We start from the raw sequence: 16,531 nt of genomic DNA, 5'->3' as shown, positions 1-16,531 counted from the left end.
CTCGCACGGGAGAATGAGTGATTTTTATTTGCATGGAATTACATCCCTGGGTTTCCAAAGTCCCATTTCCCTCAGGCCAGTCCTAGAAGTGTAGCTGGGGCTTCAGTAGAGCTAACACCAGAGCCAGGGTCCAGGTTTCCTTCCATGGTGGAGCCGGGCCCACTTCAGCATCAGGCCAGCTGCAGTCCATGAGTCCATTGTGTGTGGGGTCCACGTGGCCATGGCCATGTAGGGGAACGCAGGGGAGCCCCACAAGCCAGGAGTCAACCAAAACACACCAAGAGCCAAGAGAAAACTGGAGAGCCAAGGGGAATTAAGAGCGTGAACTCCTTCGTTCAGGGGACCAAAAATCCCAAATTTCATGCCTTTATGGTGGCCATGCCTACCCTGGCCAGGGACCTGCTCCTAGGTGTGACTAACAGGAAAGCACCTTCAGTCATCACCCCCCAACTTTACTGAGCATTTGTCTCTCACCCCTTTGCTGGACCACGGGGGAGTGCAAAGTTTTAGCTTCTGGCGAAACTGCCCAAATGACACGCCCATAATATTTGGCCTCCCCTTTGCTCCTCTCCTGTTGTTAATAATTGTTCTATTATTAATCACAAAAGTACCGTTAAGTAGGTAATAGTTCAAGACTCTGACCAAATTCTCAAGGTGTGCAGACATAAGGGAAGAGATGGAAATACTGGATCAAATGTCTATGATGTCCCTCCCTTACCTGTGTGTCTGTGTCTGACAAGAAGGATCATAGCTTAATGCAAGTCGATGCATTAACCAAAGCCCAGCAGGCGGCTTTTTCCTCCGCCTCACAGAGACACAGGCAGGGACTCCCATGAAGCAACACAGATGCTTTTGAGCCAACTCTTCAGTCACAAGCCTTTGGTTCCCCATTTTCCCAACAATGAGTTGGGAGAAGAGAAGCTATGAGCCCACCGACAATGGTTCTGGCTCGCTGGCCTAGAGCCGTCCTTGGTGTGAAGGACCACTTACCTGGGCACCTGGCCATGAAAGTATCAGGGCCCCACAATCAGTTTGAAGATGCGAATCCATTGGAAAGAAGGAGGAAGTCCCAGATCTGGGATTGGGGTCTCAGCGTGGGGAGCAGAGTGAGGCAGTGAGGATGAGGAACAGCTACAGACCTTCATCCTGCCCGAGCCTTGGGCTCCAGAGTTTGGTGCCTTTAGTCAGCGCCTTTAGATAGAGACTCATTTCAAATGTCCCCACGCCTGGCGGGGTTCAAGTCCAGGCCAGGACCATAACACCAAATAGGAGCACGTTTGCTGAGAAAACAGGCCTGAGCTTCGGGAATCCTAAGGGGAAGAGCGAAGAGTGACTCTTCCGTGCCACCTCTGTGTCCCTTCAGGTCCGATACTGCAACTCCCTGGATGAGGAGGAGAAGCGGGAGCTGAAGCTCTTCAGCAACCAGAGGAAACGCGAGAACTTGGGCCGAGGGAATGTCAGGCCCTTCCCCGTCACCATGACGGGAGCCATTTGTGAGCAGGTGAGCGTGGAGGCGGGACTGCCCGGCTGGCCTTCCCTTGGCCTTGCCCTTCACACTCGCTTTCTGAGTGCCTGCTGGGGCCAGGCGCTGTTCTGGGCAGAGGGATACAGCAGTGAACAAACGTTTAAAAGCTTGATCTTGCCCTTGTTAGGAGTTATGTTCTAGCAGGGGAAGCCAGACAATAACATAGATAAGCAAGATAGAAAATAATACGGCAGGGAAGGGGTTAGGAAGTGCTGGGAGTGGGGGTGGGGTTGCAGTTTTCATAAAGTGGCCTGGAAGGCGCCCCCCTTAGTAGGTGGCTTCTGAGCAAAGACAAGCAAGAACTGAGCGAGGGAGGCACGTAGGCCTTGGGGAGGGGCAGCGGGGGCAGAGGGGACAGAGGGCTCACAGGCCCTGAGGCAGGACATTGCTGTCGGGTTCTCCGAGTGGCCTGTGGGCCAGAGTGGCCGGGCAGAGGGCATGAAGGAGGAGAACTGACAGAGGGCCAGGGCCTGGGGGTTAAGTGTCCATTGGAAAGAGTTAGGCCAGGGATTGACATATGATGGATTTATATTTTAAATGAGTCCTTTAGAAAGTGGAGTTTGCTGGACCTGGGTCAGCCTCTTTCCCAGGATCAGTGACATTTGCAGGGTGGGAAATGGTCATCTGCTTGGTTTGAGGGCTCTTTAGCAAAGTGCAGGACGCCCCCTGCATTCTCCCTGGGACCTCACTGGGTTGAAGAGTCTGGATTTATTTTTTCTCCTCCTCTTGGGGCATGGCGGAGGAGGGCTTTAAAGAAAGCAGGACAGTGGTGATTGCTCTGGCCAGTGGGGCCCAGTTGGTCAGAACGTCATGCTGTATGCCAGAAGGTGACAGGGACAATTCCCTGTCAGGGTGCATGCAGGAGGCAGCCAGTCTCTCTCCCTTTCTTCCCCTTTCTCTCTCTTCCTTTCTCTCTCATTCTTCTCTCTCTCTCTCTCTCTCTCTCTCTCTCTCTCTCTCTCTCTCTCTCTCCCCCCTCCCTCCCTCCCTCCCTCCCTCCCTCCCTCCCTCCCTCTCTCCTTCTCCCTCTCCCCCTCCCTCTCCCTCTCTCTCTCATCAATTAAAAAAAGGAAAAGAAAGCAAGGTGGTGGGAATCCAGCCTGTCTGTGTTCGCCCTGCCAAAATCCTGCTAGTGGTGACTGTCATTTTCAGCACTTCGCTAGCCCTGCTGCTGTTTGTACAGGCCCATCCAGCTGCTTCCGCTCTAAAGCAGGGGTGGGGAGTGCCCAGCCCGCGGGCCGTAGAAAGCCGGAGAAACCATTTGGTCTGGCCATGCCAAGGCATCAGGGGTGAGTTCATTAAATGATCGACCAAATATAGCAGGCTAATCTGTAAGTTGATAATTTTGTATGGCCTGAGAATGATATTATAAATATCCAAATGGCCCTTGGCGGAAAAAAGTTTCCCCACCCTTGGTCTAAAGGGGCCCATTGACATGCTGAAGATATGTGAGGCAGATCAGAGAAGAGAAACCAAGATAGTACCTGAGGAGGCAGGGTGACATTTTTGGGGTTTTTTGGTTTTGTTTTGGAGATTTCAGAGGGACAGAGTGAGAAGCTTCAGGTGGATGGAATGAAGATTCATAGGGGAGCTGAAGGACCAGACTTTTGGCAGTGGGGTCTTCATCCTTAAGACCCACCTGGAGATGCAGGTCATCAGCGGTTAGGATGTGGGACTCGGTGAGCTCCGTGCAGGACCTCTGCCGCCCTCAGAGCCTTCTCCCAGAGACAGCCCAGCTGGGCCCACCTAAGACAGAAGGAAGGTCGGGCATTTGTGGGTAGATGTCAGAAGCAGGACAGAATAGTGACAAGAGCATGGAGGCAGAACGATGTAAGTTTGACTCACGTTTCTCCCAGGTGACCTTGGCCATGAATGGGGATAACAAGTGTCTATGTCATAGAATGATGTTGCGATTAAATGGGATTCTGTCTCGTTAAAGTAATTAAACAAAGAGGCCATTACACTGAGGTGGCTCTAATACTTTGTATGGTAGCAAACCAAAACCTAAGCCAGAATCAATGCACTAGAACCCAAGAAAATGAAACTTAAGAACAATCAATCACAAATTCGAATCAGGCTTTCCCAAATAAGGCGACTGCTCAAGTTACAGCCACTCAAACCACTGCTTTCTCGGCTTCCGCCTCTTTTCTGTAAGAACCTGCCTCTGAGCTCCCATCCCTGGGGCGCTCCAACCACCTTCAGTTTGGTGCTGCCCAACTCGATTCAGTATTTGCTCAAGTAAACTCTTGAAATTTTGAATGTGCCTCAGTTTACCTGTTAACAGTATGCTACCCCAGTTCTACCTATGTTAGAAGAGGAAGGGTTAGTGCTTTTTGTAGCATAGTCTTTCCTTTGTCTGACCACATGATCGGGCTCCCAGAGCCAGTTCCATGAGCTCTTTACTCCTTTTTCTAGAAAGCAGTTCAACCCACGGGAGGCCCATGATGTAGGAAGGGTTTGGAGGTAGTGTTTCTACTCTGTAGACATTGTCCCCGGAGCTCTGCCCTGTCCCTCATGTGGGGCCCTGTTCCTGGGCCCTCAGGCTGTGAACCTCATGCCAGCACCCTGGTCAGCCGAGAGCCTGCCTCACACTTGATTCCTCCCTCAAAGGCCCTCAGACCGTATCTGTTTTACCCCAACCCCGGCCTTAAGCACGGGCTACCAGGGACTCTGCCTTGCCCCTTTCTGGATGGGGAAGGAGCTTGGGAACGCGAGTGGGCAGATAAGGGAGGGACAGGGAAGAAACCCTTTCCAGAGGCTGGTCTTAGAAGTGGTACCTTTTCCGTCAGGATTATGTAAAAAGATGCTGGCGGAAGCAGGCTAAAAGCAGGCCTGAAAGACTGTCCGAGAAACAGTTAAAGGCGGCACATTTGAATGAACCCACTCCCCTTATCATCTTACAGCTCCTCTCCCGCCTCAGCCCCCACAGCCTCCTCCTCCTCCTCATCTTAACCTTGTCGGCCTCCCGATGGAGTTTGTGTAATGTGCCTCCTGCTGCAGTTTTCCTCTTTCCTGCCTTTGTGAGTCCTGATTTTCTCAGTTACTTCATCTTCATCTTACTTGGTGGCCCTACGCAAGGAGAGGGGGGAGGCACGCACGTATGTAAAGCAGGAGGCACACACGTATGTAAAGCAGGAGGCACAGGGCCTCGTCGGAACGTAAGTGCTCAGTGGTCGATGATTGGTGGAGGTGGCGGTCCTTTGTCACCTGTGCGCGGTGTGAGAGACGGGCGCGCTGTTCACACTCACGTTTTCCTTGGCCTCACAGTGCGGAGGCCAGATTAACGGCGGGGACATCGCCGTGTTCGCGTCGCGCGCTGGCCACGGGGTTTGCTGGCACCCACCCTGCTTCATCTGCACCGTCTGCAGCGAGCTCCTGGTGGACTTGATCTACTTCTACCAGGACGGGAAGATCTACTGTGGCAGGCACCACGCCGAGTGCCTGAAGCCGCGCTGCGCAGCCTGTGACGAGGTCAGTGCGCTCCCGTGGGCCGGCAGCGCTGCCCGCAGCCCGCTGTGGCATAACCCACACGGGGGGGGGGGGGGGGGAGGGGGGAGGAGGAGAGGGAGGGGGACCTGTAGTTTTCTGCAGAGAGGAAAACCACAGGCCACCCCACCTTCCTGTATTAACCCTTTCCCGAGAGAAGTCCCCCATCCCGGGTGGCTGGCCTGTCCCGGACGTGGCCTGCATCACTGAACGCACAGCCTCATGGACCCAGATGGGAAGGCAGTTGGTTTCTGTAGCTGAGGTGACTCCTGGCATTGGGTCCATTCAGAATGTTAAAGAAAGGAACCATGGTATCATACAGCTTTAGATTTCAGCCCAAATCCCAGGGAGTAATCATCAGGAATGATGTCCCCCTTATATCTTTAAAAGCTCTGTTTTCTGAGCTTCAGAGGGACAGATTGGTTTGAGAAGAAAGCTGGTGGAAGCATTATTTAATTTTCCCAAAACTTATAAAAGTTCTGATGAGGATTCAGGAGGCAGATGGATACTCCCTCTGGATACCTCTGCCCCGCACTCTAAGAACTTGAATTTGCTACCTGGAGTAAGACAGCAGACAGGAACACAAGCCAGGCCTGGTGCTTTCTCCCACCGGAGCACACCCAGGTATGACCTGTGAACTGGGAGACTAGAACACCTCGTTTAGCTTTAAGGGTTTGGAGCGTATAGGCTCAATACAAAAATTTTAAGAGTTTGGAGCAGAAAGGAGAGTGTTCTAAAGCTGACCACTATGACGGGATTCATCAGGGGAAAGGTCTTGGACAGGGGTTTCCTCCTGCTGAGTGGGTTTTTGGTTCTCTCTACCCTGTACACGGAAATGTGGGACTTATAAACAATACTCCCTTTTTTAGCCAGAGTTCACTAACACCTGGGCATTTCTTCCTTATAAATTGTCCAGGAGCGATTCGCTCTTCTAGGAGAGAGTTGATCAGTTTTAACTAATTGGATTCTAATGCTAATGGTGATGTTCTAGAGAGACCCACTAGGCAAGTAGTCGGGAAACTGAGTTCAGGTCCAGCTTGGTGATTCTAGGCAGCCGCCTTATCTTCATGCCTCAGTTTCCACATCTGGAAATGAGTGCTCATAACACATTATGTTGCTTAATGGCAAATAGAATATGATGCTTTAAGAGCTTTGAAATTTTTGTTTATTGAGATGTAACTCACAGAGCATAAGTTTCACCCCTTTAAAGTGTGTACATTCAGTGATTTTTAATAGAGTCACGTGCAACCATCACTACTATCCAATCCCAGAACATTTGCATCACCCCCCGAAAGGAACTCTGTCTATTAGCACAACTTCCCTTTCCCCCTTCGCCCAGCCCCTGGAAACCACCAATCAAGTCTCTGTCTCTATGGGTTTACATATTCTAGACATTTTATATAAATGGAGTCAGACAATGTGTGACCTTTTGTCTCTGGCTTCTTTCACTTAGCATGCTGTGTTCAAGGTTAATACAGGCTGCAGCCTATATCGGTACTGTATTCTCTTCCATGGCTGAATGATATTCAATCGTATGCATATGTCACATCTTGTTTAGCCATTTTTCAACTGATGGACATTTAAGTTGTTCCCACTTTTTAACAATTATTAATGGTGCTGCTATGAACATTCATGTACAAGTTTTTGTGTGGACACCTATTTCTAGTTCTCTAGGAATGAAATTGCTGGGTCATATGAAAATTCTGTTTAATTTTTTGAGGGAATCCAAACTTTCTTCCAGGACAGCTTACCATTTTACATTCCCACTATCAATAAATGAGGATTCCAGTTTCTCCACATTCTCAACATTTATTGCTTATCTTTTTTATTATAGTCATCTTAGTGGTTGTAAAGTGGTTGTGGCTCACATATCCTTAACAGCTAATAATGTTGAGCATCTTTTCATGTGTTTATTGGCCATTTGTGTATTTTTCTTTTTTTAAGAAATGTCTATTCAAATCCTTGGCCCATTTTTTTACTTATGTGATTTTTCTTTTCACTGTGGGATTGTAACTATTTATATATTGTGGATACTAGTTTCTTACCAGATACATGATTTGCAAGTATTTTCTCCCATTTTGTGGTTATATTTTCATTTTCCTGATGATGTCCTTTGAAATGCAAAACTATTTAATTTGGATAAGGTCCAATTTATATATTTTTTCTTTTGTTGCTTACGTTTTTAGTGTATCATACCTAAGAAACCATTGCCTAATGCAGTGGTCAGCAAACTCATTAGTCAACAGAGCCAAATATGAACAATACAACAATTGAAATTTTTTTTGAGAGCCAAAAACCGACTTCTGCACATGGGCCATGAAGTTTCAATTGTACTGTACGTGCACGCCTGCACGTGGTATTTTGTGGAAGAGCCACACTCAAGGGGCCAAAGAGCCGCATGTGGCTTGCAAGCCGCAGTTTGCCGACCACAGAAAATACAGGTATAAATTTTCATGACCTTGCAAGGTCATGAAAATTTATACCTGTATTTTCTTCTGGGTATTTTATAGTTTTTGGTTCTTTAGGTCTTTAATCCCTTTGAGTTCCTATAGTGTATAGTGTGAGATAGGGGTTCTGATTCATTCTTTTGCCTGTGGCTTTCCACTTGTCCCAGCCCCATTTGTTGAAGAGACTATTCTTCCCCAATTGAATGTCCTTGGCACCCTTGTTGATAATCAATTGGCCATAAATGTTTGGGTTTATTTCTGTGCTTCCAATTCCATTCTGTTGATCTACATGTCTATTCTTATACCAGTACCCACTGTCTTGATTACTGCAGTTTGTAGGAAGCTTTTAAATCTATGCTTTAGATTTTTAAAAACTCTACATTAAAGGTCAAAACACAAATGCTCTGAGGGCAACAGATACTTCACAGGAAGGTGGCTCTTGTTAAGGCAACAGTGAGTGGTGACGAGTGGGACCAAACTGAGAGCTCACCACTCACCTGGGAGCAGCAGCCCGTCTTCCCGCCCCGGCTACTCATACATACGGGCACGTACACTGCGTGTTGCCACATATGATATACTCCAAAGATAAACCAGGATTCCAGGTGTTTGTATGGCATTTCCCACTTTTTAAAAATACTGTGTATAGGCCAGGTAAAACAGATACGTGTGTTCAAAGTGCCCATCAGCTATCAGTTTTTGGTCCTGCTCTATATTATTCATATTTAGAACGTTCTTCCTCTTATTAAAATGTGGTTAAACTAATTACAAGGCCAGACTGGAAACCATGTTTAATTGTACTTCAGGCAAATCCAAATGTGGGAGCTGATTCGATGTAGAATGAGCATATTCTAATCCACTTCTGTTTAACAGTTTGTCGGGGGGACAGCTTTCCCACCCTTCTAGTGTGGGGCCCTCCCTGTCCTCATTTAACGTGCATTCTCCTGGCTGGGTCCTAACCATCTGGCTTCTTCATCTCCAGATCATCTTCGCCGACGAGTGCACCGAAGCCGAGGGGCGGCACTGGCACATGAAACACTTTTGCTGCTTCGAGTGCGAGACAGTGCTGGGCGGCCAGCGCTACATCATGAAGGAGGGAAGGCCCTACTGTTGCCACTGCTTCGAGTCCTTGTATGCAGAATATTGCGACACCTGTGCCCAACACATAGGTGAGGCAACGCGTGGGGCTCAGCCCGGTCCTCCTGGGACTGGGCCTTCATTGTGTCTGGTGTCGTTAGAATCCCTTCGGGTGCAAATGGTAGAAACCCAACTCATACTAGCATAGGTGAATAAAGGCACTGTCTTGGCTTACATTACTAGAAAGGCCAAGGAGTATGTTGACATCAGGTAGAGATGGATCAAGGGTTTAAACAAACTCTCTCTGTCCCTCCATGTCTCTCCTCAGCTTGCCTTCTGTTGGCATCATTCGGGAGCAAGCTGCCTTCTCATGGCGGCCAAGATGACCCTCCAATTATATGCATCTTAGCAATTGTTTCCTGTAGAGGAGTGGGGCTGTGCTCTTCCAGTATCCAAGTCAGGTCTCTATATAGGAGCCCCATAGGCCCTGGTCTGGTCTTGTGTTCTGCTCTGGAAACAAGAGAATAAGGAATTCCTAGATTCCTATTGGTCTGCCTGAGTCATAGGCCCACCTCTGGGTGGGGCTATGTGATGTACAGCCCCACTACCAAGGGGAGGGGGGTCTCAGAAGGAAACTATAAACAGGTGTCTCCCACTGCCGCCCTGGAAAACTCGAGTGTTAATAGAGGGAGGAACCAAAGCAGCTTTCTTGGTAGGATAGTCAAGAAAACCAAATGGTTTCTGGCAAGCATGTCTAAAAAAAAAAAAAAAAAATGGCTGACCCAGCCAAATACAAAGCAAGGAAACCTCAAATAGCCCATAAGCTATAGACTCTCCAAATAACTGGCAGTTCTGAGATGGTGAAAATCATTTTCCCTTTGCAAATACTAACCAATTTGTTCGCCCTCCAACGCTATTCTGGATCATCTGTGGCTTCTTCACTCGACTTGCCTGTTCTGGCACCTTGAGGAAGAGCTGCCCTTTAGAAAGAAAGAAAAGCTGGCCAGGGATGAAGGTCTGTGAGGCCGGCAGCTGGTCTTCCTGTGGTTTGTGCCATTCCAGGCAACATGCTCAGAAGCTGCCGGCGTCTCGCCTGCGGTGGGTAGATGGGGAGGAAGTCAGAGATTTTATCAGCAACAAGGAGAAGTGGCTTTGTCTCCCTGGTTCAAGCATGTCAAACTCAAAGGCTAACACGGGCCAAATAAACGAGGCATGCTGCCCGTGGGCCGTGAGTCTGACCTGCTTGCCCTGGTTCATCAGAAGTGATGCATTCAAATGAAAAATCAGCTAGTCATTTGGGGGGTTTCGTGTGTTGATAAAAATCACAGCTGTGTGGACAAGGCACCTGCATGTGCTCAGTCCGTTCTTGTCGGGTGTCCACCCCAAACGAACTGCTCTGAGAGGCCTTCCCGGGCTGGCGGCCCTGCCAGGCCCAGGGTTGAGCATCGCTGTGCTTACCTCTGCCCAGCAGCATCCCCTCCTGGGGCCTGAGGGACCCAGGTTCCTTCCCCAGCCCTAAACACCTCACTCTCCACGGCCTGCTGCCAACCAAGAATCCCACAGCTTTCGCTCTCACAAGGTCAAAGCGGTCAGAGATAAGCTTCCTTGCAGGGTAAGCGTTAGGGAATGGGGACCCTGGTTTGGACAAGTGCCTGGGCCCGTAAGGAAGGGCGGGGTGGGACGCTGTCCGGGGAGACAGAGCACCTACCTGCCCCACATTCTCACCGTGGGTTCTGAGTCTGCAAGTAGGTGCTTGCCCAGGTGACAGGGGCTGAGAGTACAGAAAACGTGCTCAGGGCAGCGATGCCCCGTCTCATCAGTGTTTCTGCGTCTTCTGTCCCTTTCCTGGGAGGCGTCAGAGCCGCTCCAGACACTGTCATTCGGATTGCGCTCAGTGGCTCCAAGAGAGGAGATCTGACCGTGCCCACAGCCGCCGCCCCTCAGAAGGCCGCCGCCTTCTCTCTTCGTTTCTTCTAGCTGTTCGAGAACAGTGATTGGTGTTCCCTCTTCTTTCCTCTTACGTCCATAAAAAGGCGTGCGTGTTTTACCAGAAGAGCTCTGTGGCCTGCAGAATTGTCACTGCTGCGTTAAAATGCTGCCCCTGATTTTTTTTTTGTTCTAGGTCCACTTTTCTGTAAAACGTAATTTCCTGCGGCAGTGAAAGGTATGCTCTGTGTACCATGCATACCGCAGTCTCTGGTGCTTTACTCTGACCACATTCTGCAAATATTCCATATTTATATAGCTGCTCAGAGCAGACCCTGCATCAGGCAGCCGTTGCTAGGGCAACGGTACTTTTGCCTGCGCACAGCAAACAGTCCTATAAACAGACGGCGGCTGTAGCAGCAGTAGACACATCACCCTCAGAGAAGTACTTAAGGGGCTTAGAGGGGAGTAAAGAGAGCACTTAGATGTGGACCGGCAGAGTCCTTTCCAGATGTTTAGAGTTCAGGGGCAGTTCAGGGCACCATGTGACTGTCGCTGATGTTTATCAGGGACCACGTTCCCCCGCCGGCTGGGCCACTTTGTAACACGCCTCCCCGGCCCCTCCCCACAGAGACCCAGCGTTCTGCGAGGCCCCCTCCCCCAGAAGGAGGCCCCTGCTGCCTATCTGAGCATGTCTCCTTGCAGAAGCACGGAGAAGCATGGAGAGGCGGGTGGAGGACAGGCCTGTGTGCCTGTGGCGGGAGGGGAGGCTGCAGCTGCGGGGATCTGTGCTGAGCAGGAGCCCACAGTGAGGGCCCAGGGCAGTCGGGAGGGCAGCTCGGGCCCCTGGAGGAGAGGAGAGCGAGAGGCGGGGAGACCAAGTCAGCCTGAGTTCTCCCCTGGCCTGCATCCGGGCAGCGGCCATCAGAGCCCAGAGGGAGACAGGCATTAAGACCTAAGAAAATACAAGACGAGCAGTGACAATAGTTACAGGCAGGGGTCTAAGCATTCTCTGCATATTAACTCAGCCAGTCCCCACAACAACCAGGAAGTAAGTGCTACCGGTATCCCTGTTCCGTTAGGGAGAGACGGGGGCACAGAGAGGTGGGGCCATTGCCTAGGGTCACACAGCCAGACAGCGGCAGAATCCGGATTTGAACCCAAGCTGATGGACCTCGGCGTCTTTACAGCCCGCTGGAATGGCAGGGTCTCACTCAGCTGCCAGGGTGCTGCCCACCCCTGCGTCCTGCCTCAGCCAATTCTCACTGCGGGGGACGCCGTGCTGAATGGAAGCCAGTTGGTCCAGTGCCCCACTCCCCTTGGGGTGGTCCCTCTGACAGTCCCCTCTGGGTCCCCAGGGCTGACTCCCAAAGAAACCAAGACCCTGGGCTGGGGAGGAGCCAAGCAGAGAAGCCTGTGCCTTGTGCCTCGCTCTCCTGGGCCCGGGCCGTGACGTGAGGGCGCACAGACAGGGCAGGAGAGCGGCCCAGTGTTGGCCTTCTCTGTTCTCTCCGCTTTCGCTCTCCGCCTCTCTGGACAAGTCCCTGAAAGTTATTCCTGGACAGGCTTAGGAGTCTCAGCCGCCAAAGGGGAAGGATCATGTTAGTACTGCCTTTCGGAAAGACGGTCCGGTCAGACCCCAGAGGTCCCCTTCCTTCCCACAGCGATTGCGGGGCTGCGTTCTCAGCAGGCTCCCCACGGGCCGGGCCCCGCAGCTCCGGCTTTCGTTCTGCAGTCACTGTCTTACTGCAGTCCCAGGACTCCTCTGGGCCGGGTGCAGGTCACCTACCCACCCTGAACCAGCCCCTGGGCTGGGAGACACGTTCTTTTCCTGGCCGGTACTGGGTCCGGGTGTAGCTTTAGCCCCGCCCAAAGCTCCTGGCCCCAGGGTGGCAGGGAGATGGGGCCCCTGGGGAGATTAAGTCCTATAACCGGAAGAAGGCCGAGCGCTGAGAGCAAGCCAGCGGGGCTGTGGGCGGGCCTCACACACGTGTAAGGAGATTGTGTGTACCAGCGCTCCCGGGCCCAGGACCAAGTGCCTGCCCTTCGGAGCAGCATACACCGGTGGGGGGATTCAGTTCACCCACTGATTCAGCATATGGAGCGCCCTTCGGCGCCCCCGGCCGTGCTCCTGGGGGAACCAAAGAAACGGAATAGCGTGTCCTAGAGCCTCGCTGCTGTGGAGGGAGCACCAGTGAACAGGGGCACGTGCGCGGCAGTCCGACGGCCGGTGGGATGAGTCTGTAAGGAAAAGTGCAGCAGGTGTGGGTGGGGAAGGATGGAGAGGTGTCAGTGGGGTGGACAGACGACTTCCCCAAGTAGTTGACCTTTGCGCAGACCCCTAAGTGGAGTGAAGGAGGCGGTACCCATGGCATGGTAAGGGCAAGGCTTCCTGGGTGGATCCCATCTGTGACTCCCAGCTGTTTTACATGCGGCTGGTTATCTAGGCCTCCTGCGCCTGTTTCTCATCTGGAAAAATGGAAATGATGTTCGGCACCTCCCTCATCCCGTGGAGGGGTTGAATGAGTTTACATACATGCAAAGCATTTCTCCTCCATTGGTATCATGAAGTGTGTCCCGGGCAGGATTCATGGCAGGCCAGTCTGACCTAGTTTCTCTACTCAGAGCAAATGCGTAACAAGGAGCCGCCTGGAACAAGGAGGAGGCATGGGTGATAGGACATGCGTACCATTTACGAGGGGCCGGACCGCGGGTTTACTCACAGGGATCCCGCCACAGGTGGAGGCCCGGCCACTCCAGCATGCGTACGTCTCACAATGCAGGGAATAGTCTGAGCCGCTCCTCAGCCTCTCCCATGTCTTCTCTCCTCAGGGATCGACCAGGGCCAGATGACCTACGACGGCCAGCACTGGCACGCCACCGAGACCTGCTTCTGCTGCGCTCACTGCAAGAAGTCCCTCCTCGGGCGGCCCTTCCTCCCCAAGCAGGGCCAGATATTCTGCTCACGGGCCTGCAGCGCCGGGGAGGACCCCAATGGCTCGGACTCGTCCGATTCAGCCTTCCAGAATGCCAGGGCCAAGGAGTCCCGGCGCAGCGCCAAAATCGGCAAGAACAAGGGCAAGACAGAGGAGCCCGTGCTGAGCCCGCACGGCCAGCTGCAGGTGAGCTCCAACCGGCTGTCCGCCGACGTGGACCCCCTGTCGCTGCAGATGGACCTGCTCAGCCTGGCCAGCCAGACGCCCAGCCTCAACCGGGACCCCATCTGGAGGAGCCGGGACGAGCCCTTCCATTACGGGAACAAGCTGGAGCAGAGCCAGCCGCAGAGCCCCCTGCAGCTGCTCAGCCAGTGCAACATCAGAACTTCCTACAGCCCCGCGGCGCAGGGGGCGGGCGCCGCGCCCGACATGTGGGCCCCGCATTTCAGTAACCCCAAGAGGAGCTCGTCCCTGGCCCTGAAGGGGCACGGCGGCAGCTTCATCCAGGAGTGCCGAGAGGACTACTACCCGGGGAGGCTGCGGTCCCAGGAGAGCTACAGCGACATGTCCAGTCAGAGCTTCGGGGAGGCCCGAGGCAGCATCCAGGTCCCCAAATACGAGGAGGAGGAGGAGGAAGGGGGCATGTCCGCTCAGCAGTGCCGGACCCGCCGTCCGCTCAGTTCCCTGAAATACACCGAGGACATGACGCCCACGGAGCAGACCCCTCGGGGCTCCATGGAATCTCTGGCCCTGTCTAACGCCACAGGTAGGTTCTGTTCCCCTGGCAGGCACACGGCCTGGATGACCGCGGGGTGACCTGACGCCGGTCCTCAGGGTGTTCATGCTGTCCCGCTGTGCGCCCCCTCCAGCAGGTCACTGGGAAGATGCACCCAAGTCTCAGATGGCGGGTTCCCGAGAAGCAGAGCTGAGGCAGACATCCGGGTGCCTGTGACCTGTCGAGGGTGCTTCCCAGGACGGGGAAGGAGGGGAGCACAGGACAGGGAGGGGGAGGAGCCGAGTGAAGGGTGCTGTTGGGACAGGAGCCAGCTTCAGCCCGACCCACAGGGCTCTGGGGATGGTGCCACACAGTTGGCTCCCTCTTGCGGCAGAGGGGCTGACATTGGCACCAGCATGTCAGTCTGTCATTGGGTTTGGGCTGCTGGCCAGCGACTGGGACACGAGGCTGTGGGTGTGGCATGGGGCAGGGCAGCTCCTGTTGGTCAAAGGCGACATCCAGGAGAAGGGCCAGCTGTGAGCTGGAGGCCGTGCTCACAAAGCCGGGTGCTGCCTGGGGCACCGGCACGTCCACAGCGTGGTGTTCTGAGCCCAGAATCTCATTAGGGAGCCGGTTTTAACGTGCAGATAGCAACAAAAGAGGCGTGGGCAGAGCTGACAAGGGCAGAGTGGAGAGGACGGGGAGAGAGGGAACCCAATGCCCACCCTCTCCACTCACATCGTCTGGCTGGTTCGTGTGCGTGTGGAGACGTGGAGATACTCCCTAGGCCGGCACTACTCCGAGGGCCTGAGGACCAGGGCCGGCCGCAGTGCCCAGCGAGATAAGGACTGAAAGGACAGTGTTTAGGGACTCGTAGAGCAATTAGACAACACCCAAGTGCATGCTTGTTGTGCTCATTTATTGGCCCAGCTTCACACCAGCGAGGGTGTGGTAGAACCCATGGTACGTTGCATGAGTTGCATGAGGTGTTGCTGTGTATCCGTCCTGTTCAGGAGGGCACCCATCAGTCCACAGTGGATTCAAAAGAAGCTGGTCCATCACCACGTGTCGCTTGAGAAGTACCGCTCTACGATACACTAAGTGATTCTGCTCCTGGTGGCCTGGCCCCGAGGAGGGAGACCACATCTACTGGGTATAGCGGATCCCACGGTCCAGTGGGCCTGGGTGGAGACCGATAAACTGGCGCAGGTGGGCTCCCGCTGCGTGTTGCCACATGCAGTTATTTATTCACTCGGCTAGTGGCACAGCTCTGCCATGTGCCAAACCTTGTTCTAAGCACTTTATAAATATTCACTCGGTTAAGTTATCACACCCCACGAAGGAGGAAGACTATTAAATTCTCATTTCAGAGTTGAAGAAACTGAGGACAGAGAGGCTCAGGGACTTGACCCAGCTTTTCAAAGGTGGAGGTGGGCTTGAACCTGTGCACGTGACCCCACGTGGCTCCTAACCACCAGGCTGCAGCCTAACATGAGCCCCTGCTGTCAGATCTCCCAGTTGCTTCAGACAAGTTAAAGCCTTGCACTTGCCCCGGCCGGATGGCTCTGTCGGTTGGAGCATCATCCCGTGCACCAGGGGGTGTGGGTTCGATTCCCAGTCAGGGTGAGTGCAGGAGGCAGCCAATGCATGTTTCTCTCTCACATAGATGTTTCTCTCTCTCTCTTTCTCTTCTTCCCTTCCTCTCTCTCTCTCTCTCTAAAATCAATAAAAACATTTCCTTGGGGTGAGGATTAACGAAAGAAAAAGAAAAAACCCAAGAGAATGAGTGCTCTCCTCTTGTGGAGATAGCTTTAAAAAATCAATTTTTTTTTAATGTGATATCTAAGTAAACTCTCAGCTAACAGGCAGAACATGTCTCTGAGTTGCAGGATGTGTTTTTAGCTGCCGTCCCCTCGAATGCTTTCACACCTGTATTCTCCCTTGTCCTAGAGGACAAATAGCACACATCCTCACCCCCATGTTTCACATGGAAAAAAGCGAGGCCTTGGTGACTAAGCACCTTGCTAATGTCGTAGAAGTGAGCAATTAGTGCGGAGCGATGACTGCCTGGCTTCCAGCCCAGTTTGCGCTGTTCCCCAAAGATTTATGCGCTATAATTGTTTTAGAGGCCAGGAGATAAGTAATTCAGCCTCCGGAGCCGCGCCTCCAAGCTAGACCACCTGCATCACAATCATTAGCTGCTTGGTTCAAACATGGGCTCCAGGCCCCAGCCCCCCGGCAGCAGAGCCTGCAGAGGGGGGGCCCAGGAGCCTGCGATTTAACCAGCTCCCTGCTGTCTGAGAACACTTGTTCCTGGGTTTTTTCTGTTCTTACTTTCTTGTGCTCACACTGGAACCTACAGGGCAATCAGATCTGGGGGTTAGGGGACGTTGGAAAGCCCACGCGGGTACATTTGAAGAAC

General features: G+C 52.7%; 1 protein-coding gene across 6 annotated transcripts in view; it reads left to right on the top strand.

Annotated features, from left to right (window-relative positions):
* The window catches only part of PRICKLE2 (prickle planar cell polarity protein 2), a 321,728-nt gene that overhangs the window by 269,927 nt on the left and 35,270 nt on the right, over nt 1-16,531 (top strand). For all 6 annotated transcript variants that reach the window (XM_079794944.1, XM_079794949.1, XM_079794946.1 and 3 more), the window contains 4 exons: nt 1,364-1,501; nt 4,793-4,996; nt 8,438-8,624; nt 13,291-14,160. In XM_079794944.1, coding sequence (XP_079651070.1) covers nt 1,364-1,501; nt 4,793-4,996; nt 8,438-8,624; nt 13,291-14,160 — 1,399 coding nt within the window. The remainder of the gene's footprint in view (nt 1-1,363; nt 1,502-4,792; nt 4,997-8,437; nt 8,625-13,290; nt 14,161-16,531) is intronic.

This window comes from Cnephaeus nilssonii, assembly GCF_951640355.1.
Source record: "Cnephaeus nilssonii genome assembly, chromosome: 17".
NCBI lineage: Eukaryota > Metazoa > Chordata > Mammalia > Chiroptera > Vespertilionidae > Cnephaeus > Cnephaeus nilssonii.
The sequence above is the reverse complement of the archived record's forward strand: the minus strand, read 5'-3'. Positions and strand labels throughout refer to the sequence as shown.